This window comes from Leucoraja erinacea, chromosome 24 (assembly GCF_028641065.1).
Source record: "Leucoraja erinacea ecotype New England chromosome 24, Leri_hhj_1, whole genome shotgun sequence".
Classification (NCBI taxonomy): Eukaryota; Metazoa; Chordata; class Chondrichthyes; order Rajiformes; family Rajidae; genus Leucoraja; species Leucoraja erinaceus.
Genome location: NC_073400.1, coordinates 9,147,351 through 9,167,017, shown reverse-complemented (window position 1 = coordinate 9,167,017; position 19,667 = coordinate 9,147,351). Strand labels below are relative to the sequence as shown.

General features: G+C 42.9%; 1 protein-coding gene across 2 annotated transcripts in view; it reads right to left on the bottom strand.

Moving 5' to 3' along the window:
• def6a (DEF6 guanine nucleotide exchange factor a) overlaps positions 1-19,416 on the bottom strand; it is a 113,383-nt gene extending 93,967 nt beyond the window's left edge. The window contains exon 1 of one of the 2 annotated variants that reach the window (XM_055654502.1): positions 19,231-19,416. In XM_055654502.1, the coding sequence (XP_055510477.1) occupies positions 19,231-19,326 (96 nt within the window). In that variant the 5' untranslated portion in view covers positions 19,327-19,416. Of the gene's footprint in view, positions 1-19,023; positions 19,173-19,230 lie in introns of those variants that run through there. The other variant, XM_055654503.1, reaches the window with a different exon arrangement.
• Between the last annotated feature and the right edge of the window lie 251 nt (positions 19,417-19,667).

Here is a 19,667-nt window from a genome sequence, read left to right as displayed (position 1 = left end):
CCAGCCCCAAGCCCAGAGTCTGGGCCAGCTTCAACTCCAGGTCGGGGCTGAAGGCCGCCCGCAGCGTGGCCCAGTCGAACGCCGGGCCAGAGGAGGCTGAGCAGGCGAGGTCGGGGCCCTCGCTCCTCTTCGGGGTTGTGGATGAAGTGGCAGCGGGAAACGTAGGAGCAGAAACTGGTGGTGTTTAAGGTGTGGCACGGCTCCATCTTGTACTTGGGTTGGCGGTTGAGGGAGGGCAGCTCGGTCAGGTCATGGTCGAACTGGCACTTGTCGCCGCAGCGGCCCATCAGGTTCCTCTGGAGTTGGAGAGGGGTTGGGCTGGTGTTGGCGTGGGACTGTGGGTTCTCAGTGCTGTCGGTGGGCCTGGGGCCGGTGTCCCATTGGTCTGGACGTCTCCGGCCGCCCCTCCGGGCGGGGATGGGACACTCGAGTGGGGGGGGGTGGAAAAAACGGTGACGGTCCAGTGGCGGTTCGGCAGAGCTTGCGGTTCAGCGCCGGGGACACGGATATGGTTCGATCCTGGCTGCGGATGAGGCGCGGTTCTGCAGATGAGAGCCAGTCCAGTCTCCCCCCCTCCCCCCCCCCCCCCAGTCTCCCACTGAAAAAAAAAAAAAAAATTGGACCCAAACTATATTCAATGAATCTACAGTGCTTTGTTCGATTTTTATTTATAGCGTTCGACCTTTGACAAATCCCACGATTCCTTGCGTTTTTCAGAATACCGACCTCGATTATTCTCCCACCTCCCCATTTCTTTGCATCAGAACTAAAAAATGTGGTAAAATGTTGGAATGATAACTTGTAATGCAATGTTTTAAAAAAAATTCAAAGTTATTTCTGATGCTAAATTTGGCATCAGAAATAACTTTTCTTCAAAAAGCAACGAAATTGAGTGACAAAAATAATTTTAAAATTGTGACTCAGAGGCTGAAGAAAAGGAAGTACTCAAGTGTAATCATGAAGCAGACAGACTAATGCAGACTCAGATGAATGGGTGTGCATTAGCATAGAACTAGACGTCAGCTGAGCTAATGAAAATAAAACTATTTTGATTAAATCTCAGCTGCAGGTTACTTGGATTTTGACACGGAGTCAGAAGGTTGTGGCTTCAAGTTCCATTCTGGAGATTTGAGCATGGTAATATAGGTTAGTGCAATGCTGGACCAAGCCTGTAGTACTGCTGTAGATGCCATTCTTTGAATGAGATATTAAAATCACGGCCTACTCTGGTCACACAGAGGGACATAGAGATCTATTGGCATTACTTCAAAAAGTAGCAAACTTAATGCTTATGACCTGCCCGATGTTCATCCTCCGATAAACATCGCAGAACATGGTCTAGTCTTTATATGCAATGAGAACTTGCTCGGTGTATATTGTCAAGTCAAGTCAAGTTTATTCGTCACATACACATACGAGATGTACAGTGAAATGAAAAGTGGCAATGCTCGCGAATTGTGCAAAGAAAAACTACAAACAGCTACCAAATTTCCTACATTACAACTGTAATGCCACTTTATAAGTGTTTCATTGAGTGATTGGCGTTTTGAGATGTTCTAAAATAAAAAAAGGCATAATACCCATCTTTAAGTGCAGAAAGTATAGATTGAGTTGACATCTACAGCAACTGGATAATGTTTGATTTAGAAATCTTTTACCATGCCTTTGAATCTTTGGATACATATTTCGATTTTCCTAGGTATTTGTCACGGCATAGAAGCAAATTATACCAAAAATGCACGTAATATTTCAGCCAAACTTTATGATATATGAAAATGTGAAAAGGAAATGCTTTACAGGAAGTCTGAAGAAGGGTTTCGACCCGAAACGTCACCTATTCCTTCGCTCCATAGATGCTGCCTCACCCGCTGAGTTTCTCCAGCATTTTTGTCTACCTTCGATTTTTCCAGCATCTGCAGTTCTTTCTTAAGCTTTACAGGAACATATCGCTTTCGTAAGTCAAAAAATTACCAGTTTTGAAAGGGCATTGAGAAGTTATGTAACTAGACAAAATGATGACAGGTAATGTGGAAAAGTACGATGCTTTAACTTTTGTGCAGTTAGCTTGATGCGTTGTTTTATAAAATCCTCAAAGTACAGCAAGAGTTACAGGAAATTGGGAAGACAGCCTTCATTGCAAAGTCATTATAGTGCAAAACTAAGATTGGACTCCAATTTTATCTAATGATTGAAGGTGCTTCATTGAACATTTTACAGGGCTTTAGTGACATCTCAGCTAGATGATCTCCTCCTGCCTCCACTGAAGACGTCAATAGATAGGAAATGGAGGTTGTGATGAGGGATAAAGTGAATGGGGGTTTCAGTTTTCCCAGAACTTGGTTGAAGGAGATTTCCACACATCCAGTTTTGGATGGTAGACAGACATTCTTACAATTTAGAGAGAAGGAAGTTAGTTCAAGGCAGTTAGTACTGAGATGGATTGGGGTGCAATCAGCATACAGTGAAAACTTGTCCGTCTTCAAAAGACAGTATCTAGTAAATGAGAAACATTTGGGTAACAGATTTGTAAACTAAATCCTTGGGAGACAAATGACACAAAACGCAGGTATCAGAAGAGAGCCATAGAAACATAGAAATTAGGTGCAGGAGTAGGCCATTCGGCCCTTCGAGCCTGCACCGCCATTCAATATGATCATGGCTGATCATCCAACTCAGTATCCCGTACCTGCCTTCTCTCCATACCCCCTGATCCCCTTAGCCACAAGGGCCACATCTAACTCCCTCTTAAATCTAGCCAATGAACTGGCCTCAACTACCCACTGTGGCAGAGAGTTCCAGAGATTCACCACTCTCTGTGTGAAAAAAGTTCTTCTCATCTCGGTTTTAAAGGATTTCCCCCTTATCCTTAATAGCTGGTGATTCTCTACGATTGGATGGGCAAGAGAAAAATCAGATAAATACAGTCCCACCAAGCTAGGATGTTGACCATAAGTTCACCATGTTCTTCATGCTCCACATGGAATGAGGAGGCATGGATACCTTTATCACAGAATATCACAATGCCTTTTAAAGAAAGATGCATTTCAGGCTGTTCTAAAATGCAGTAGAACCATGAAAGTATTTCAGAAGTGTGATCATATTGCAACATATGAAATGAGGCAGTCAATTTATCCATAGCTAATTCCCACAAGCAACAATTTGAGAATAAACAGAGAATAAGTTTATTTCTTTAAAATGATGTTGAGTGGCAGCTAAACACGAGCTGATAAAATATTATAATGCATGCTATGTATTTTGGAATAACACAAGTTAACTAACAGCAGTGGTAATCACACATAAATGCATGATGATTCTTTGATTGCAACAGTTCAGGCCAATGTATGAAACTTCAACATGTTCTCTTCCACCTGATTACATGCAGCTGATGAGAGGTTCAATGGAGACCACAGCTGACCAGTATTCAATGACACCAGTGCCCTCTGGAGAGGGCTCAGCTATTACTTCATTCTGGCTGAATGTCTGGACCAATTGCGGAATAACCGGTTGAACGAACTCCTTAAGGAAACCAACTTGGCTCTACAAATGAACAGGAAAGCTGTAAAACCTTTTTTACACTGAAACAAAATTAAACAAATTGCAAAATATTCTTCTAATGGAACCACAATGAGTGACCATAGACAAACTGGAACAGTGGGCATACTACTGCACACTGCGCTAGCAAAGACTAAATAGTAAATTCTTCAACTTCTTCATAATTTTACTAAGACTTTGTCTTCTGTCTGAACTGAAATTGGTTAAATTAATGGAATCTCATGATAAGGCAATTCATTGGTGTATCAATATTTACAAGTGATCGCTCACCAGTTATGAAAATGAAGTTTTAGGAAAAATAATTGGTGAGGAATATACACCCCAGTGAATTTAGTAAAGTCTCATATTGTTTGGGCAGTACACTCTTCAAACATGTGTTATGTGCAACAACATGCTTTCTCATGCTGATGTTCTTGTCTCCATTACACACTGGACAAGCACAGAAAGGCACCCTTCAGCCCACCATGTCCTTGTCAACTATTTTACCCATCTACATGCGCCATTTTCCCACTTTAGGTGTATGTCATTCTATGCCTTACTTACTAAATGACTCTCAAACATTGTAACTACCTCCACAATCACCTCTGGCAACAAATTCCAGATACCAACCACTCCCCATGTAAAACAAAACTTTCCCCACAAAGTTCCTTTCACACTCCTTTCTCTTATTTTAAACCCCTGAACTCTTATTTTTGATACCCCTACCATGGGAGTAAGACTGTGACAATCAACCCTGTCTACGCTTACACAACTTTACATACCACCAACAGATGACCCTCAACCTCCACTGCTCCAGGGAAAACAATCTCAGCTGATCCAATTTGCTCCTATAACTAAAGCCTTCCACTCCAGCTAACATCTTGGTGAATCGCTTCTTGTTTCGCTGACATTCGCTGACTCACAAGCATATTCAGGCTGTTTGCCACTCCATTTGACGTGGACATCGAAATCGCACCGGAAAATGTTCAAATTTAACTTATTGAGATGCCTTGCAGCGATTTATTAAGATCTAAATTTAATGCAACGGACATATCTCTAGTAGAGTTCCTCAAGACATATCTTCTTGAAACTGGTATGTACACCAACTTGGTAGACCACGCTGTTTGGCCTGCCCTGTGCTTGAAATTGAAATGGAAATGAAATGAGTTGTTTGGCCTGCCTGAAACCACTAATTTTGGCCCACAAGGCCCCTATTAGCCGAGAAACCAGTCCCTTTCATCCAAAATGGCCGTATTAGCCCAGGAGGAGCATTTTGGCCCAAAAGGCCCGTGCCAGGCCATGAAAAGTCCAGAAAAAGTGCCTTTCACTGAGCTCACTTATTTTTTGTTTTAAAGGCCTTTACTAGTCCAGGAAGGGTCACTTCGGCCCATCAGTAAGTATTCCCCCTGCAAGTATTAAATCTCAGCCCAGTATTTTCTCCCTCCCTTCATTGGCTCCCTGTGAGATCCAGGCCAGGATAGACTTTCCTCCTTCATTGCTGTGATCTGCAGATAAAGATGAAAAATGTATAAAATTGAATCTCCACCCTCTCCCCTTCTCTCTCACAGAGTCTCTCAAGTTCAAGTGAGTTTATTGTCATGTGTCCCTGATAGGACAATGAAATTCTTGCTTTGCTTCAGCACATAGTAGGCATTGACTACAAAATATATGAATAAATAAACTAATAAAGTGCAAATAACAGATAATGAGTTATTAATGTTCAGAGTTTTGTCCGAGCCAGGTTTAATAGCCTGATGGCTGTGGGTAAGTAACTGTTCCTGAACCTGGTCGTAGCAGTCTTCAGGCTCCTGTACCTTCTACCTGAAGGTAGCAGGGAGATGATTGTGTGGCCAGGATGATGTGGGTCTTTGATGATACTGCCAGCCTTTTTGAGGCAGCGACTGCAATAAATCCCCTCGATGGAAGGAAGGTCAGAGCAGTGTTTACTACTTTTTGTAGTCTCTTCCTCTCCAGGGCGCTCAAGTTGCTGAACCAAGCCATGACGCAACCGGTCAGCAGGCTCTCTACTGTGCACCTGTAGAAGTTAGAGAGAGTCCTCCTTGACAAACCGACTCTCCGTAGTCTTCTCAGGAAGTAGAGGCGCTGATGTGCTTTCTTGATAATTGCATCAGTGTTCTCGGACCAGGAAAGATCTTCAGAGATGTGCACGCCCAGGAATTTGAAGCTCTTTACCCTTTCAACCATCGACCATTGATATAAACGGGACTGTGGATCCCCATCCTATTCCTTCCAAAGTCCACAACCAGTTCCTTGGTTTTGCTGGTATTGAGGGCCAGGTTATTGTGCTGGCACCATATGGACAGTTGCTCGATCTCTCTTCTATACTCGGACTCATCCCCATGAGTGATACGTCCCAAAACAGTGGTGTCATCAGCGAACTTGATGATGGAGTTCGCACTATGACCGGCTACGCAGCCATGAGTATAGAGTAAGTACAGCAGGGGGCTGAGCACGCTGCCTTAAGGTGCTCCCGTGCTGATTGTTATCGAGTCTGACACATTTCCACCAATACAAACAGACTGTGGTCTGTGGATGAGGAAGTCGAGGATCCAATTGCAGAGGGATGCGCAGTGACCCAGTTTTGCGAGTTTGATAACCAGCTTGGAGGGGATGATTGTATTAAATGCCGAGCTGTAATCAATGAATAACAGCCTGACATATGAGTTTTTGTTGTCCAAGTGGTCCAGAGTGGAGTGGAGGGCCAGCGAGATCGCATCCACTGTTGATCTGTTGTGGCGGTAAGCGAACTGTAGTGGGTCCAGGTTTTTGTCGTGATCGGAGTTGATTTGCGCCATGATCAACCTCTCGAAGCACTTCATCACCACAGGCGTTAGTGCCACAGGTCGATAGTCATTGAGGCACGTCACCTTACTCTTCTTGGGCACTTGCTTGGGCAGAATTTCTGGCAGTGTTTGAGCTGCTAGCCCACCAGGCCTGAGTGACTGAGCTGCCAGCCCACCAGGTCTCAGTGACTGAGCTGCCAGCCCAAGAATCCATTCAGCCCACAATGTCCATACTAGCCCTCTGGAAACCAGTCCCTTCAGACCTTGAACTCCTACTAAATCTCTTTTAAAAGACTTGCACTCTTCAAAGCACTATTGACTTGTAATTTTCTGTTCCCAGTCTATTTACACCGTGTTCTCTTAAGCTATTGAAAGTTGCTTTCCCCCCAATTCAAGACCCTAACTCTTATCCCTTTCAATTACTACAGCTGACCCTCACATAACAATTGCTTGGATAACGGAAATTCAAAATTGCACAATTTACACGTAACTACCCAAACATTTGAGATATGCAATAAAATTAATTCTCTCTGAATTCATGACAAAACACAAAATTCATTGAAGAAGAAGAGTTTTGGCCCAAAACGTTGCCTATTTCCTTCGCTCCAGTAGATGCTGCCACACCCGCTGAGTTTCTCCAGCACTTTTGTCTACCTTCGATTTTCCAGCATGTGCAGTTCCTTCTTAAACAAAATTAATTTTCTCAACTTGCATTTCTTGACGCATGCAGAGACGACATGGCTTTGCGTTATGGTGAAATCACAATATAGACGACACAGTGGCGCAGCATTAGAGTTGCTACTTTAAAGCGCTTGATACCACGAGTGATACCACATTTCTTTCACCACGCTATTGAATTCAAGATTCATAATCTATTCTTATTTTACAACCAAGAGCAACTTTAACTCTTAACAAGGTAAAAAGTCCCAAGGCACTTCAAGAACATAGACTCAATTATATAATTTTCCACCACTGAGAAGTGATCAGGTGGAACTCTGTCTTGCACCTTCCGCTGACCAGACATTAATTGAAGCCAACCCCTGTCTCATTGAAATTTTCTAATGCAAAAAAAAAGACACAAAGTGCTGGAGTAACACAGTGTGTTAGGCAGCATCTAGGGAGCACATGTATAGATAATGTATCAGGTCAGGACACTTATTTTGACTAAATGTGGTGGGGAGGAGATTGGGGGAGAAAGCTGGAAGAGAGGAGGGGCATGACAAGGGCTGGGGAGTAATATGTGGATTCAAGTGAGGGGGTGGTTGATGGGCAGATGGCTCGACAAAGTCCAGAGATAAAAGATAAAGGTTTGAGATAAAGTTAGAAGAGTTGTGAATTCTGAATCCAGAGGAAGGAATATAGGAGAAAGGAGTGGAAGGGGAAAAATTAGTACAAATCTAGGTGGGGCACAGGACAGAGAGGGGGTTCTTTGTGAGATAGTTGTTACCTAAAAACGGAGAATTACATGTTCAAACCGCTGGGTTGTAAGCTACTCATGCAGAATATGAGGTGGTGTGCCTCCAATTTGCCTGTGGTCACACTCTGGCAATGGAGGAGGTCCAGGACAGAGGTCATTATGGGATGGGAAGAGGAGTTAAAATGGGTTAGCAACCAGAAGATCCAGCAGCCCATGGCAGATCGAACACGTGTTTTGTGAAATAGTCGCCGAGTCTACGCTAGGTCTCGTCGAAGTAAAGCAGTGCACAATGGGAATAACAACTGTAGTCGCTGTCCAAGGATTCTAAACCAGGACTCAGCTGTCTGGATGATTCAGTTCCAGTCTGGTAAAAATATAATTACAAACAACAGCCACTGGAACAAGTTGTTTTTCACCTAAAAATGTTTCAAACTTTGTAAGGATTGCTGCCAGTTCTAGTATAAGTGGTTCAAGGTCAGGAATCTGTCGAAGACAACTTTTTTAATAGCTGAATAATAAAGCACTAACTTTCTGCAAATATAAAATCAAATTTTCAGCAGTAATTGTGAGATATTGGACATAGAACAGTACAGTGCAGAAACACGCCCTTCGGCCCACAATGTCAGTGCTAAACAGGATGCCAAGTTAAACTAATCTCCTCTGTTGGCATGTGATCCATATTCCTCCATATTTATGTGCCTATCTAAAAGCCTCTTGAGCACCAATATCATATCAGCTTCCACTACCACCCCTGGCACTCACCATTAAAAAAAATCTTGCCCTGCACAACTCCTTTAAACTTTTCCCTCTATCCTAAATCTATGCCTTTCAGTATTTGAATTTTTACCCTGAGATAAAGGTTCTGACGGTTTACCCAATCTATGCTTCACATAATTTTATATACTTTTATCAGGTCACCACTCAGCTGATAGAACTCCAGGGAAAACAATCCAAGTTTGTCCAACCTCTCCTTATAGCTAATGCCTTCTCATCCAGGTACCATTCCAGTAAACCTCTTCTGCACAACTATCACCAAAGACTCCACATCTTTCCTGTGATGCCCCAGCCAGAACTGTTCGCAATACTCCAACTGAAGCCTTGCAGACTCCCCAAGCGGAATATGAGGTGCTATTCCTCCAATTTCCGATGGTGCTCGTTCTGGCCATGGAGGAGACCCAGGACAGAGAAGTCGGATACGGAATGGGAGGGGCAGTTGAAGTGCTGAGCCACCGGGAGGTCTGGTTGGTTAATGCGGACCGAGCGGAGGTGTTCTGCGAAACGATCGCCAAGCTGCCGCTTGGTCTCACCGATGTAGATCAGCTGACATCTAGAGCAGCGGATGCAATAGATGAGGTTGGAGGAGATGCAGGTGAACCTCTGTGGCACCTGGAACGACTGCTTGGGTCCTTGAATGGAGTCGAGGGGGGAGGTAAAGCGACAAGTGTAGCATCTCTTGCGGTTGCAAGGGAAAGTGCCAGGGGAGGAGATAGCACGGGAGGGAAGGGAAGAATTGACAAGGGAGTTACGGAGGGAGCGGTCTTTGCGGATGGGAGGAACATTGGAGGAACAGCACCTCATATTCCGCTTGGAGACTCTGCATCCTGGGGGCATGGACATTGAATTCTCCCAATTTTGTTAGCCCTTGCTGTCTCCTCCCCTTCCTATCTCTCCCTCAGCCCTCGGGCTCCTCCTCCTTTTTCCTGTCATTGCAGATATTCAGATTTTATAAAAAGTAATTATTTCTTTAAATTTCCATTCAGAAAAACAGACAATGGTTCATTCAGTTTGTGCAAAAATTGCACTTTAATGTGGGCCATGAATTCTCAGAAGTTTCTTGACAAGTTTGGTGGCCTCATATAGGGAGCTCTGTGACCTCAGTATCAAAAGCAACAGACTGTGAAAAAAACCCGCCACAACATTGTTTTTTACAAAATTGATAGTGTTTATCCATTTTAAAGTTGTCAAGGCCTTATTTACACTGATTATCAACTACCGAGTACATAGACCATTACGGCATTAAATGCTGATGCCAACAGCTACATACTTAAGGGAATGCTTGTTATAGGGTGGAGCTGCTCATTTATAAGGGCTGGTCAGTCAGAAAATGTTGCTACCACTTTGACATACACTCATTTTGAAGCCAGGGCAAGTTAAATGCTGCGACTAGAATGTGTTATTGCTTTGAATTTTAGTCATGCACCACAGCAATAGGCTCTTTAGCACACCATGTTGATCAAGATGTTTGTTTGAGCTAGTCCCATATGCCTGCATTTCACCAATATCCCTCTAAACCTTTCCTATCCATGTACCTGTCTTTTCACAATTGTGATCGTACCCACCTCTACAGCTTCCTAGCAACTCATTCCAAATACTCATCACTCTGGGCGAAAAAGTTGCTCCTCACGTTCCCTATAACTCTTCCCTCTCTCACCTATACCCTCCAGTATTAGACTCCTATACCCCCAAGAAAATGACAGAGCATCCACCTTGTATATTCCCATCATGATTTAATCTAGCGCTACAAAGGTCACCACTCAACTGCCTACGTACCATTGAAAACAGAATCAGCCCATAGCTTAATAACTTACTTTACCATATAACTTAAGCCCTCTAGTAATGGTAACATTGTCGTGAATCTTCTCTGCACACTTTCCAGCTTAATGGCAGCCTTCCTATAGCTGAGCAGTATACCAAGTGTGGTCTGAACAATGAAGTACATAGAAACATAGAAAATAGGTGCAGGAGTAGGTCATTAGGCCCTTCGAGCCAGCACCACCATTCAATATGATCGTGGCTGATCATCTAAAATCAGTACCCTGTTCCTGCTTTTCCCCCCATATCCCTTTAGCCCTAAGAGCGTACAGTGGTGACGTGATATTGTAATTCCTGTACTCAATATATTTACCAATGAAGACAAGCGTGCCATATGCCTTCTTCACCATCCTGTCTGCCTGTATCGCCACTTTCAGGGAACTATGTACCTGTACCCGACAGTCTCGGTTCTACAATCCTCTCCAGAGTTCTACTATTTGCTGATTTCCTGAATTTTACTAATTACAGAATATTATTGTCGTCAGGCAGTACATTGTCCAAAGCCTGGTATATCTGGGAATTTAGCAGTGATTACTGTTACGAGAATGTGTGGGGTGGGGGAGAATATGTGACGATGAAGGGGATAATTGGATTGCTCCAAAAATGCTGTTGCGAACTTGTTGGGGTTAAATAGCTTCCTTCCACATCTCGCATGAAATATAGAAGAGAAAATGCAATGGTTATGGCCCCTGGGATGCTCAGGTCCTGTTAAGAAACTACACTCTAAGAACCATGTTAAATTGAATCACCACTCTTCTTTTTCAGAAGTCTGGACTAAATGCAACAGAATTAGTCCTACCTTTACAGTTTGAGAACTTAACTGGTCCACTAAAAATCTTAAATTAAAAGCAGATATTGACAAAAACATTTTTGAAATAAAAACCAACTGGTTAACTAATGCGTATTATAGAAATAAAATTATACGGAACTTTGTGCTTTTATTATTTTTTTACTTCACCTTGATTGATTGAATTGAAAGATAGAGCAGAAAGTGGCCTTTCAGCCCATCGAGTCTACAACGACTATTGATCACATTAGTTTTATATTATTCCCCTTGTGCATCCACTACCTACACACTAGGGGCAATTTACAGGGGTCAATTAACCTAAAACCCTTCACATCTTTGAGGTGTGGAAGTAAACCAGATCACAGGGAGGAAACCCACAAAGTCGCAGGGAAAACTCCATGTAGACAACACCTGAGATCTGGAATGAACCTGGCGCTGTAGGGCAGCAACTCTACCAGCCGCACCACTGTGCTGACCACAGGGAATCCCCTAGGACCAAAGATGGCTTGCTACCACTCTGGTCCTCTGGGCTCTGAGAGACTGACAATGACAGTGTGGGAACTACAGATTCTTTCACAGCTGAGGTGGAAGTGGTTGTTGGGCAGATGTAAAATGGTGCGCATCTTCTGCCTTTGTGTGCCTCTGTTGCGCAGACACAACACTATCTCAAACACGATCTCTATGATTCGTAATCATAGGCCCGGGATTTCCGAGAGTAGATGGGCATGCTGCAATCTTGCTGTCTGGCAATCTCCTCTCACAAAGAAATTTGGAATAGTGTGAGCCTTAGACAGCCTTTCTCAACCTCATTAAAACCTTTGACTCCATCAATGAATGGGTAACGCACAATATTTTCCTCAAATTCAGCTTCCTGCTGAAATTGTTCACCATATTCCATTACTTCACAGTGGAATTTCAGCCAAGAAGAGGTGATCATGGGCATCAAACAAAAATTGCATCATTTTTTTGTTAGAACTCCTCAGTCTTTCCGGCTATAATGATTTGCATATTCTCCAACAAACTTCCCACAGAATTGCAGTTAAACCTTCATAACGATCTACAATTTCTTGTGTCATCTGCCCATTCATATCACCGATGCTGCCTGACCTGCTGATTTTCTCCAGCACTCTATTTCTTCTTCAAGATTCCAGCTTTGAAGAATTTCTCATTCATTAAGATGGAAAGACCTACTCTTCTAGCAGTAATCATGCCAGGCTTCCAGTTACTAGACAATGTACAATGTACCTCTTGATGGCCACAATATTCTAAAGTCTGTAAAATATCAGATTTCCACATGGTAACGTTATGTTCCTAATCCTTAAAACCCAATGGAAAGCTGTTCAACCCATCCTTTAATGACTTGCCCTGTCTATGCAAGTCCTATTCCACTAAATGTACCAGACCCTGAACTGTCTTCTAATTAGGCCTAAAATGCTTTGAGAATGTATTAAACTACTCTCCATAATGATTTTGCAAGAGCACGTAACTGGAGTGATTCCAATTATTCTTATTCGTTTCCAGATCTGGAACCCCGAAAGTAACATTTTATTGGAGACATTGCCAAGTTTATAGAATTTCGAATGGAAATGCATTTATATAGAACCGCTCACAACCTCAGGTCATCCTAAAGAACTTCACTGTCATCCTTACAAAAGTCTAGCAACCTGTTGTAATGTAGGAACCACTGAGCCAAACGAGCACAGTACAGTTTCACAAACAGCAGTTCGATAAAGATCAGATAATCTGCTGTTGTGATGTAATTTAAGTAATAAATATGGTGAAAACATAGGGATAACTCCTGTGTTTAAGAAGGAACTGCAGATGCTGGAGAATCAAAGGTACACAAAAAAGCTGGAGAAACTCAGCGGGTGCAGCAGCATCTATGGAGAAACGTTGCCTATTTCCTTCGCTCCATAGATGCTGCTGCACCCGCTGAGTTTCTCCAGCTTTTTTGTGTACCTAGGGATAACTCCTACTCTGTTCTGAACAGTGCCATGAAATCAATCGTCCACCCGAGAAGATGCATTGTCTCATTGGATAAAACTTTTTGAGACTGCATTTGAGAAGAGTTTAGATTTTTTTTGTGCTCAATTCACTGGAATCTGATTGGAACCTTTAATTGTCTCATTCAAATCAAGTGCTATTATTGAGCCAAGTTGGCATATAAGAATTTCAAGTTTTATTTTCTAACCCTAGCTATATATGTCAATTACTATAATTTATTTTGCACTATGTATAGTTCTGCATTGAATAAAATACATTCCTACTAAACCACAATGACACCCACACAGAAAACCAAACTTTTTGCAACACAGTACTTTGAGCTTTTACACTATTTCCCTCCATTTTGCTTACACTGAACCCATTGTCATACCATTGCATCTGTTATAGGGGCCTATAAAGTCTGTATCAGCAAGCATTTTAGCCATTCTGCCATCTCCATTATTACTCCAAATTTGTTCATGTGCCGAGATGGAATAGTTCCAACAATACTTGAGAAACTCGGTCCCTTTTAAAATAAAGTAGACCACTTGATTTGAACCAAATCCACAACCCTCAATAATCACTGCTTTCATCTCCTGAGTAATGTGGCTACGGTTTTATGCCTTCAGAATCACTGAAACACCCTTAAGGATTCTTCAACAGCATTTCACAAATTTGTGACCATCTTTCCATCTGGAATTTTGTTACAATTTCATCACCTACAAATTCCATTTCAAGTTTAGTTTACTTTAGAGATACAGCATGGAAACAGGACCTATGGCCATCCAGTACACAGTAACCATTGGTCACCTGTTCATACTATCCCACTTTCTCATCCACTCTGTACACACCAGGGGCAATTTACAGAAGCCAATTCGCCTACAAACCTGTAAATCTTTGGGATGTGGAAGGAAACCAGAGCACCCAAAGGAAATCCACACAGTCACAGGGAGAGCGTGCACACTCCACACAGACAGCACCCAAGGTCAGGATCGAATCCGGGTCTCTGGTGTTGTGAAACAGCAGCTCTACCAGTTGTCCCACATGTATGAGCCTCAAATAAGCAAAGAAAGCCTGGGCAAGTGACATTAAAACAACCATTGCAAACCACTCAATTTAACTGCATATGCCTGGCTACCTCTGTAAGCAGACACAAAAGGCTGGAGTAACTCAGCAGGACAGGAGCGTCTCTGGTGAGAAGGAATGAGTGATGTTTCAGTTGAGACACTTCTTCAGACTGATGTCAGAGGAGTGGGCGGGACAGAAATAGAATGTAGTTGGAGACAGTAAGACTGGTGGGAGAAGGGGATGGAGAGAGAGGGAAAGCAAAGGCTATTTGAAATTAGAGAAGTCAATGTTCAAACCGCTGGGGTGTAAGCTACCCAAGAAAATATGAGGTGCTGTTCCTCCAATTTGCATTGGGCCTCACACTGACAATGGAGGAGGCCCAGGACAGAAAGGTCAGATTGGGAATGGGAAGGGGAGTTAAAGTGCTGAGCAACCGGGCAATCAGGTAGGTTAAGGCGGACTGAGCGGATGTGGTTAGCTAAACCACCACTGAGCCTGTGATTGTTCTCGCCGATATACAGGATATATATTCTCCCCCTCCCCCTTTATTTCATTTGTAGAGATTTCCCCAACAATGCACATTAGTAGAGGCAGATTCGCTACAATGATAAATGATCTCTGCCAGGGAGGCATTTGGATGGTTCAAATTGTTGTGGTACTATTGCGCCAGAGGACAACATTTCATTCTCTCCAAGGGGGCTCTGCAGGTTTCAGTGGGTGACAAATGGTTTAGTATTTGTCACGATGATCTCCTTGGTGAAAAGGATCGTAAACATTTTGTTTAAACAAGGTAGCGTAAAATTAGTTGAGGCCATGAAATGTCATCTCAAAAAGTAGCATCATCGGTAAAGGAGAGGAGTTATGTCAAGGAAAAAAAAAATGACATTTGCAGATATATTTGGAGCTTTTGCATACTTTTATGTAACAAATGCAAAGGACACCTGCTGAGATTAGTTGTTGCAACCAAAGATACTATAGCTCTGCTCTAGTATCTTTGGTTGCAACTGAGAGCGTCACATCTTAACAGTTGCACAAGCAGTTAAACAAAGAATTCTGGAAGAAAGAGAAACAAGGCACTGCAGATGCTTGAATCTTGAGCAGCAAACAAATTGCTGTAGGAACTCAGTGGGCCAGGCAGCATCTGTGGAGTGCAATGAATGAAGGGTCTTGATCCAAAATGGCATTTGTCCATTTTGCTCCACAGATGCTGCCAGGCCTACTGAGTTCCTCCAGTACTTTGATTTTTACTAAAGAATTCTGCAAACTGCTGTCACTTATATTCTGTTGTTGTGATATTTACAAATCACAATAGTAGGTCATTTAGCCTTGTATCCATTTCAATTACAAAAGAGATACCCAGCTATTGATCTATAGCCCAGCAAGTCACGGCTCAGGTATACATCCAACGTAATGTGTAAATGTCTTGATGGTTTATTTTACCTCCAACAACGCTTCAGTCAGCATGCTTCATCGATAAAATATTGCTCTATTTATTCTGCCAATTACTTCAAAATTTTGGCCTCTTCTTTTCTGGCCAAGAGAAATAGCGACAATTTTCCAGTTTCTGCAATTTTTTCATAAATCTCCTCTACATTCTCTATGCAATCACACCTTTCCTGTAATTTGGTGATGGGAACTACTAATTGTTGGGCATGCCTCATAGTTCCAAGTGTCCACTGTCAAAATCAATGTCCAGTTTATGTAACATCTGCAAACTGTTTTATCACTCTTCCCGCATTTTTAGTTTAGTTTAATTTATTGTCATATGTACTGAGGTACAGAGAAAGCTTTTTTTGTTGCATGCTATCCAGGCAGCAGACAGACTATACATGATTACAAATGAGCCGTCCACAGTGTACAGATACAGGATAAATGTGAAAGTGCAAGATAACGTCCAGTAAAGTCCAATTAAAGGTAGTCCAAGGGTCTCAATTTTTTTTTTTCTGTTTTTAGTCCAAATCATTAATAAATGAAACCCAGGCTAACAAATACTGATCTAATGGAATCCCGTAAGTACTAGCCATCCAGTCACAAAAAGATCTGCCAACCATTACCTCAGCTCTTGCCCGAGCTTGCCATTTTCCCTTAATTCCACCGGCCTATACTTTTACGACCAGCCTGCCATGCAATCAACAACGTTATGTTAATTTGAAATGACATTCAGTATTTCATAAAATATTCTCTGTAAAAATAAAATGTAACTAAGTTTATAAAAGCATTCTAAAGTGATCAGTACTATTGAATAACTTCCCTGCTTGTGAAAAAAAGGCTCTCTGTTGCTCAATCTGGTTCTGACATCACTGTTTCTGACCTGCAGTGACGATGATGATGATGATGCCAAGTTCAAAACCACATTGGAAAAAATAATACTTTAGGGCCTGCTAAATCTTTGTAGATAAGCTTGTCTCTCAGTGTCAGCAACACATACAGGCCCTTCACCACTGACCACAACATCTAGGCCAAGATCTTGACTCAATGATATTTCATTGCAAATCGTTAGCGAAGAGTTGACCATGTGAACGGTAGCACTATGTCAGACAGCTGTGCGTTCAAACCTTACTCTTGAAACTTAAGCACATAATCCACACTGACAGTTCAGGGACAGATACTTTGCTATTCTTTCCAACGTTGTCTTGTTATGTAGGAAGTCAAACCATAGCTCTTTATTTCTGAAAATTGACATAAAAGATCCCGCTGTCATGTTTCAATCAGTCTTGACCAACATTTACCTCTCAACTGAGATTTTAAAGAAATTGACTATTTCATTGTCCCACCATTGTTTCCGTGAGCTTTCAGTGCGCACACAACTACATTACGATAATCACCGGAGCTTAAAAGTACTTACAGTATTTGGTTTTGAAGTGTAAACGAGTATTCAGACTTCAGAGTTTGCGGAAAGAATTCTGCCACATATTCTTTAAAAGATAGTTTATTTTATCCACCTCAGACTGAGTACCAGGCTTGATAACATGCTTCTGAATACCACCCAATGATCAGTCATTTTCCATATTTTCATGCTGCACTGTGTCCAAACATCTTAAATTATCTGATCCCTGCTCTCAGACTGCTCGTGAATTGTAGCAACTGTTTACGACGGCAAACTTTGCCCGACATAATACGTACATTTGACTTTTACAGTATTGATGTGTTAAAAACACCTTGGAGATACAAAAAACTGCAGACGCGGAAATTTTGAGCAGTACAAGAAATGTTGGAGTAACGCAAACCGACCAGGCAGCATCTGTGGTGGAAATGGATATCAAGTCTGGTCCTTCTTCAGTCTGTTTGTCGTGGGGGAGGGGGGAGATGGAAAAGAGCAGTGGGGGTGGGCCAAAGCCTGGCAAGTGATAGGTGGATACAGGTGGGAAGTGAGGGTTGATTGGCAGATAGGTGGAGTAAATGATAGAATTAAAACAGTCAAAAGGATGTCAGACGAGTAGCAAAGAGTGAACTGTAAAACCAGAGGAACGGATATGGCGGGGAGTAGAGGGAAGAGGTGCGGCATGTTGTGCACCCCTTTCTCCCGTTATCTCGTCTACCCATGGTGCCCGACCCGCTGAGTTACACCAGCACTTTGTGTTGTTTAAAAATACTTTTGCTGAAGAAAGAAGCTAAACGCAGTATCGTCTTGATAAGGATTCATTCTGAAGCTGAATATTATTTTTTTTCTGGTTGCACATTATTTGGGAGATTAATCAAAACCAAACTTTAGTTGAAATCGCTGACAACGGAGACATACAAATGTTGGTGATTCTACAAGTCTTCAGAAAATCTATGTTTTATTGCATCCATCCCACAACCCGTCCCTTCATTCTGATTACGCACACATTATTCTAAACCATGAACGATGTAGAATGCACGCAGACAACGGGAACAGCAGTCATTTGAACTATCTTTTAAACTAAGTTGCTTTGGCAAATGCCAGTCAAATAGCCTTTCGGCTCTGATATAGTTTCGTTCAAACGTTATTCGGCATTAGAACTCAAACCTGCATACAGAGAAGAGGCATGATCAACTTTTCCTTCTACCATTTAGATCAAGTGTGCAATAATCTAAATTAAAACTAGCGGTGCCTGTAGGAAGGAACAGCAGATGCCGGTTTACACCGAAGATAAACAAAATCATTCTGAAGAAGAGTCTCGACCCGGAACATTCACCCATTCCTTCTATAGAGATACTGCCTATCCCGCTGAGTTACTCCAGCATTTTATGTCCACTAGCAGTGTTTGATGCTTCAACGGTGATCATTGATCAACATTGTAGCTTTCATCAACCTTGCCACAATCACTTTTGGTTTACATATTACATTAACTTTTAAAGCCACGCGGTCACGATGATGTTTCTGAAAATATAAATGAAATTCATTTAGCAACTGTGCATGGACAGGTTGGTACTGCGTTTTTTGGTGTTATATTTGGTTGGTTTCTGAAGACTCTGTGACTCACGCCAGCCTCTGTCTGCACTACACAAGAACTCTAACCGCTTCTGCCTCGGCAGAGCTCGACGTTTCCTGTGTCCGCGTCTCTCACACAAATAAAAAAAGTCTGGTGGCAAAGGCATATCATAATTGTGGCTTATCATAAAAATGGCTCCAAGTTGCAGCTTGAAGCTGACATCAACTCAGATCGGTACAAATTACAAGTGATAACAGATAAGTCAAGGCAAGCTCATGGCAAATTAGCCACGAGGGAAGCACTGGTTAACTTTGTTCCAGACACTAAACTGAGAATACAAACTAGAAGCCAAACAATCAAACACAGGTTAACTAAAAACAAGTTACTTCATCGGCTCCCTCACAAGTTGAAAGACTTCCTGTCACTTAAACTCCATTACAAACGTACTTGTTTGCTGTCTTGTGTGGGAAGAAACACGAGATGGGAAGTCAGGCTTGTGCCCAGTTGAGTTGACTCAAGCAACAACTTGAGCTGCCACATCCTCGGCTACCCACTCCATGCCAACACAAGAGCCCAACTCCAGCCAGCCAGCTCCTTGCTGCCGGAGCCGTCCCCACCACCAGCTCCCCGAGCCCCGCCCGGCACCGCCCTTACCTTCAGCTGGGATTTGGACACTTTGCCGCTCTTCTCCACGTCCAGCGCCGTGAACGCGTACCAGATAGACTTCAGCAACTCGCCCCGCAGCTCCATCACTGCAGCTGCAACCAAGTCCCGGGACAGCGCGGGCGCGGGCACGGCCCAGCCTCCTGCTGACGTCGGCGTCCCGGGACAGCGCGCGTTCACGAGCGAGCACGCGCCGCCGCCGCCGCCAGCCCCGGAGCGTGCACGCGCGGACAGCCCCGGAGCGTGCACGCGCGGACAGCCCTCAGAATCAGCACCAATCCTCATTTCTGGTACTTCCCCCTCCACTTGACTCAAGCAACATGTGGCCCTCGTGGTTTTGTTTTCAACAATAATGAGGAAATACGATCACTGCATACCTTTTCTTTAGCAAAACACAAAGTGCTGGAGAGATTCAGCAGGTCAGGCAG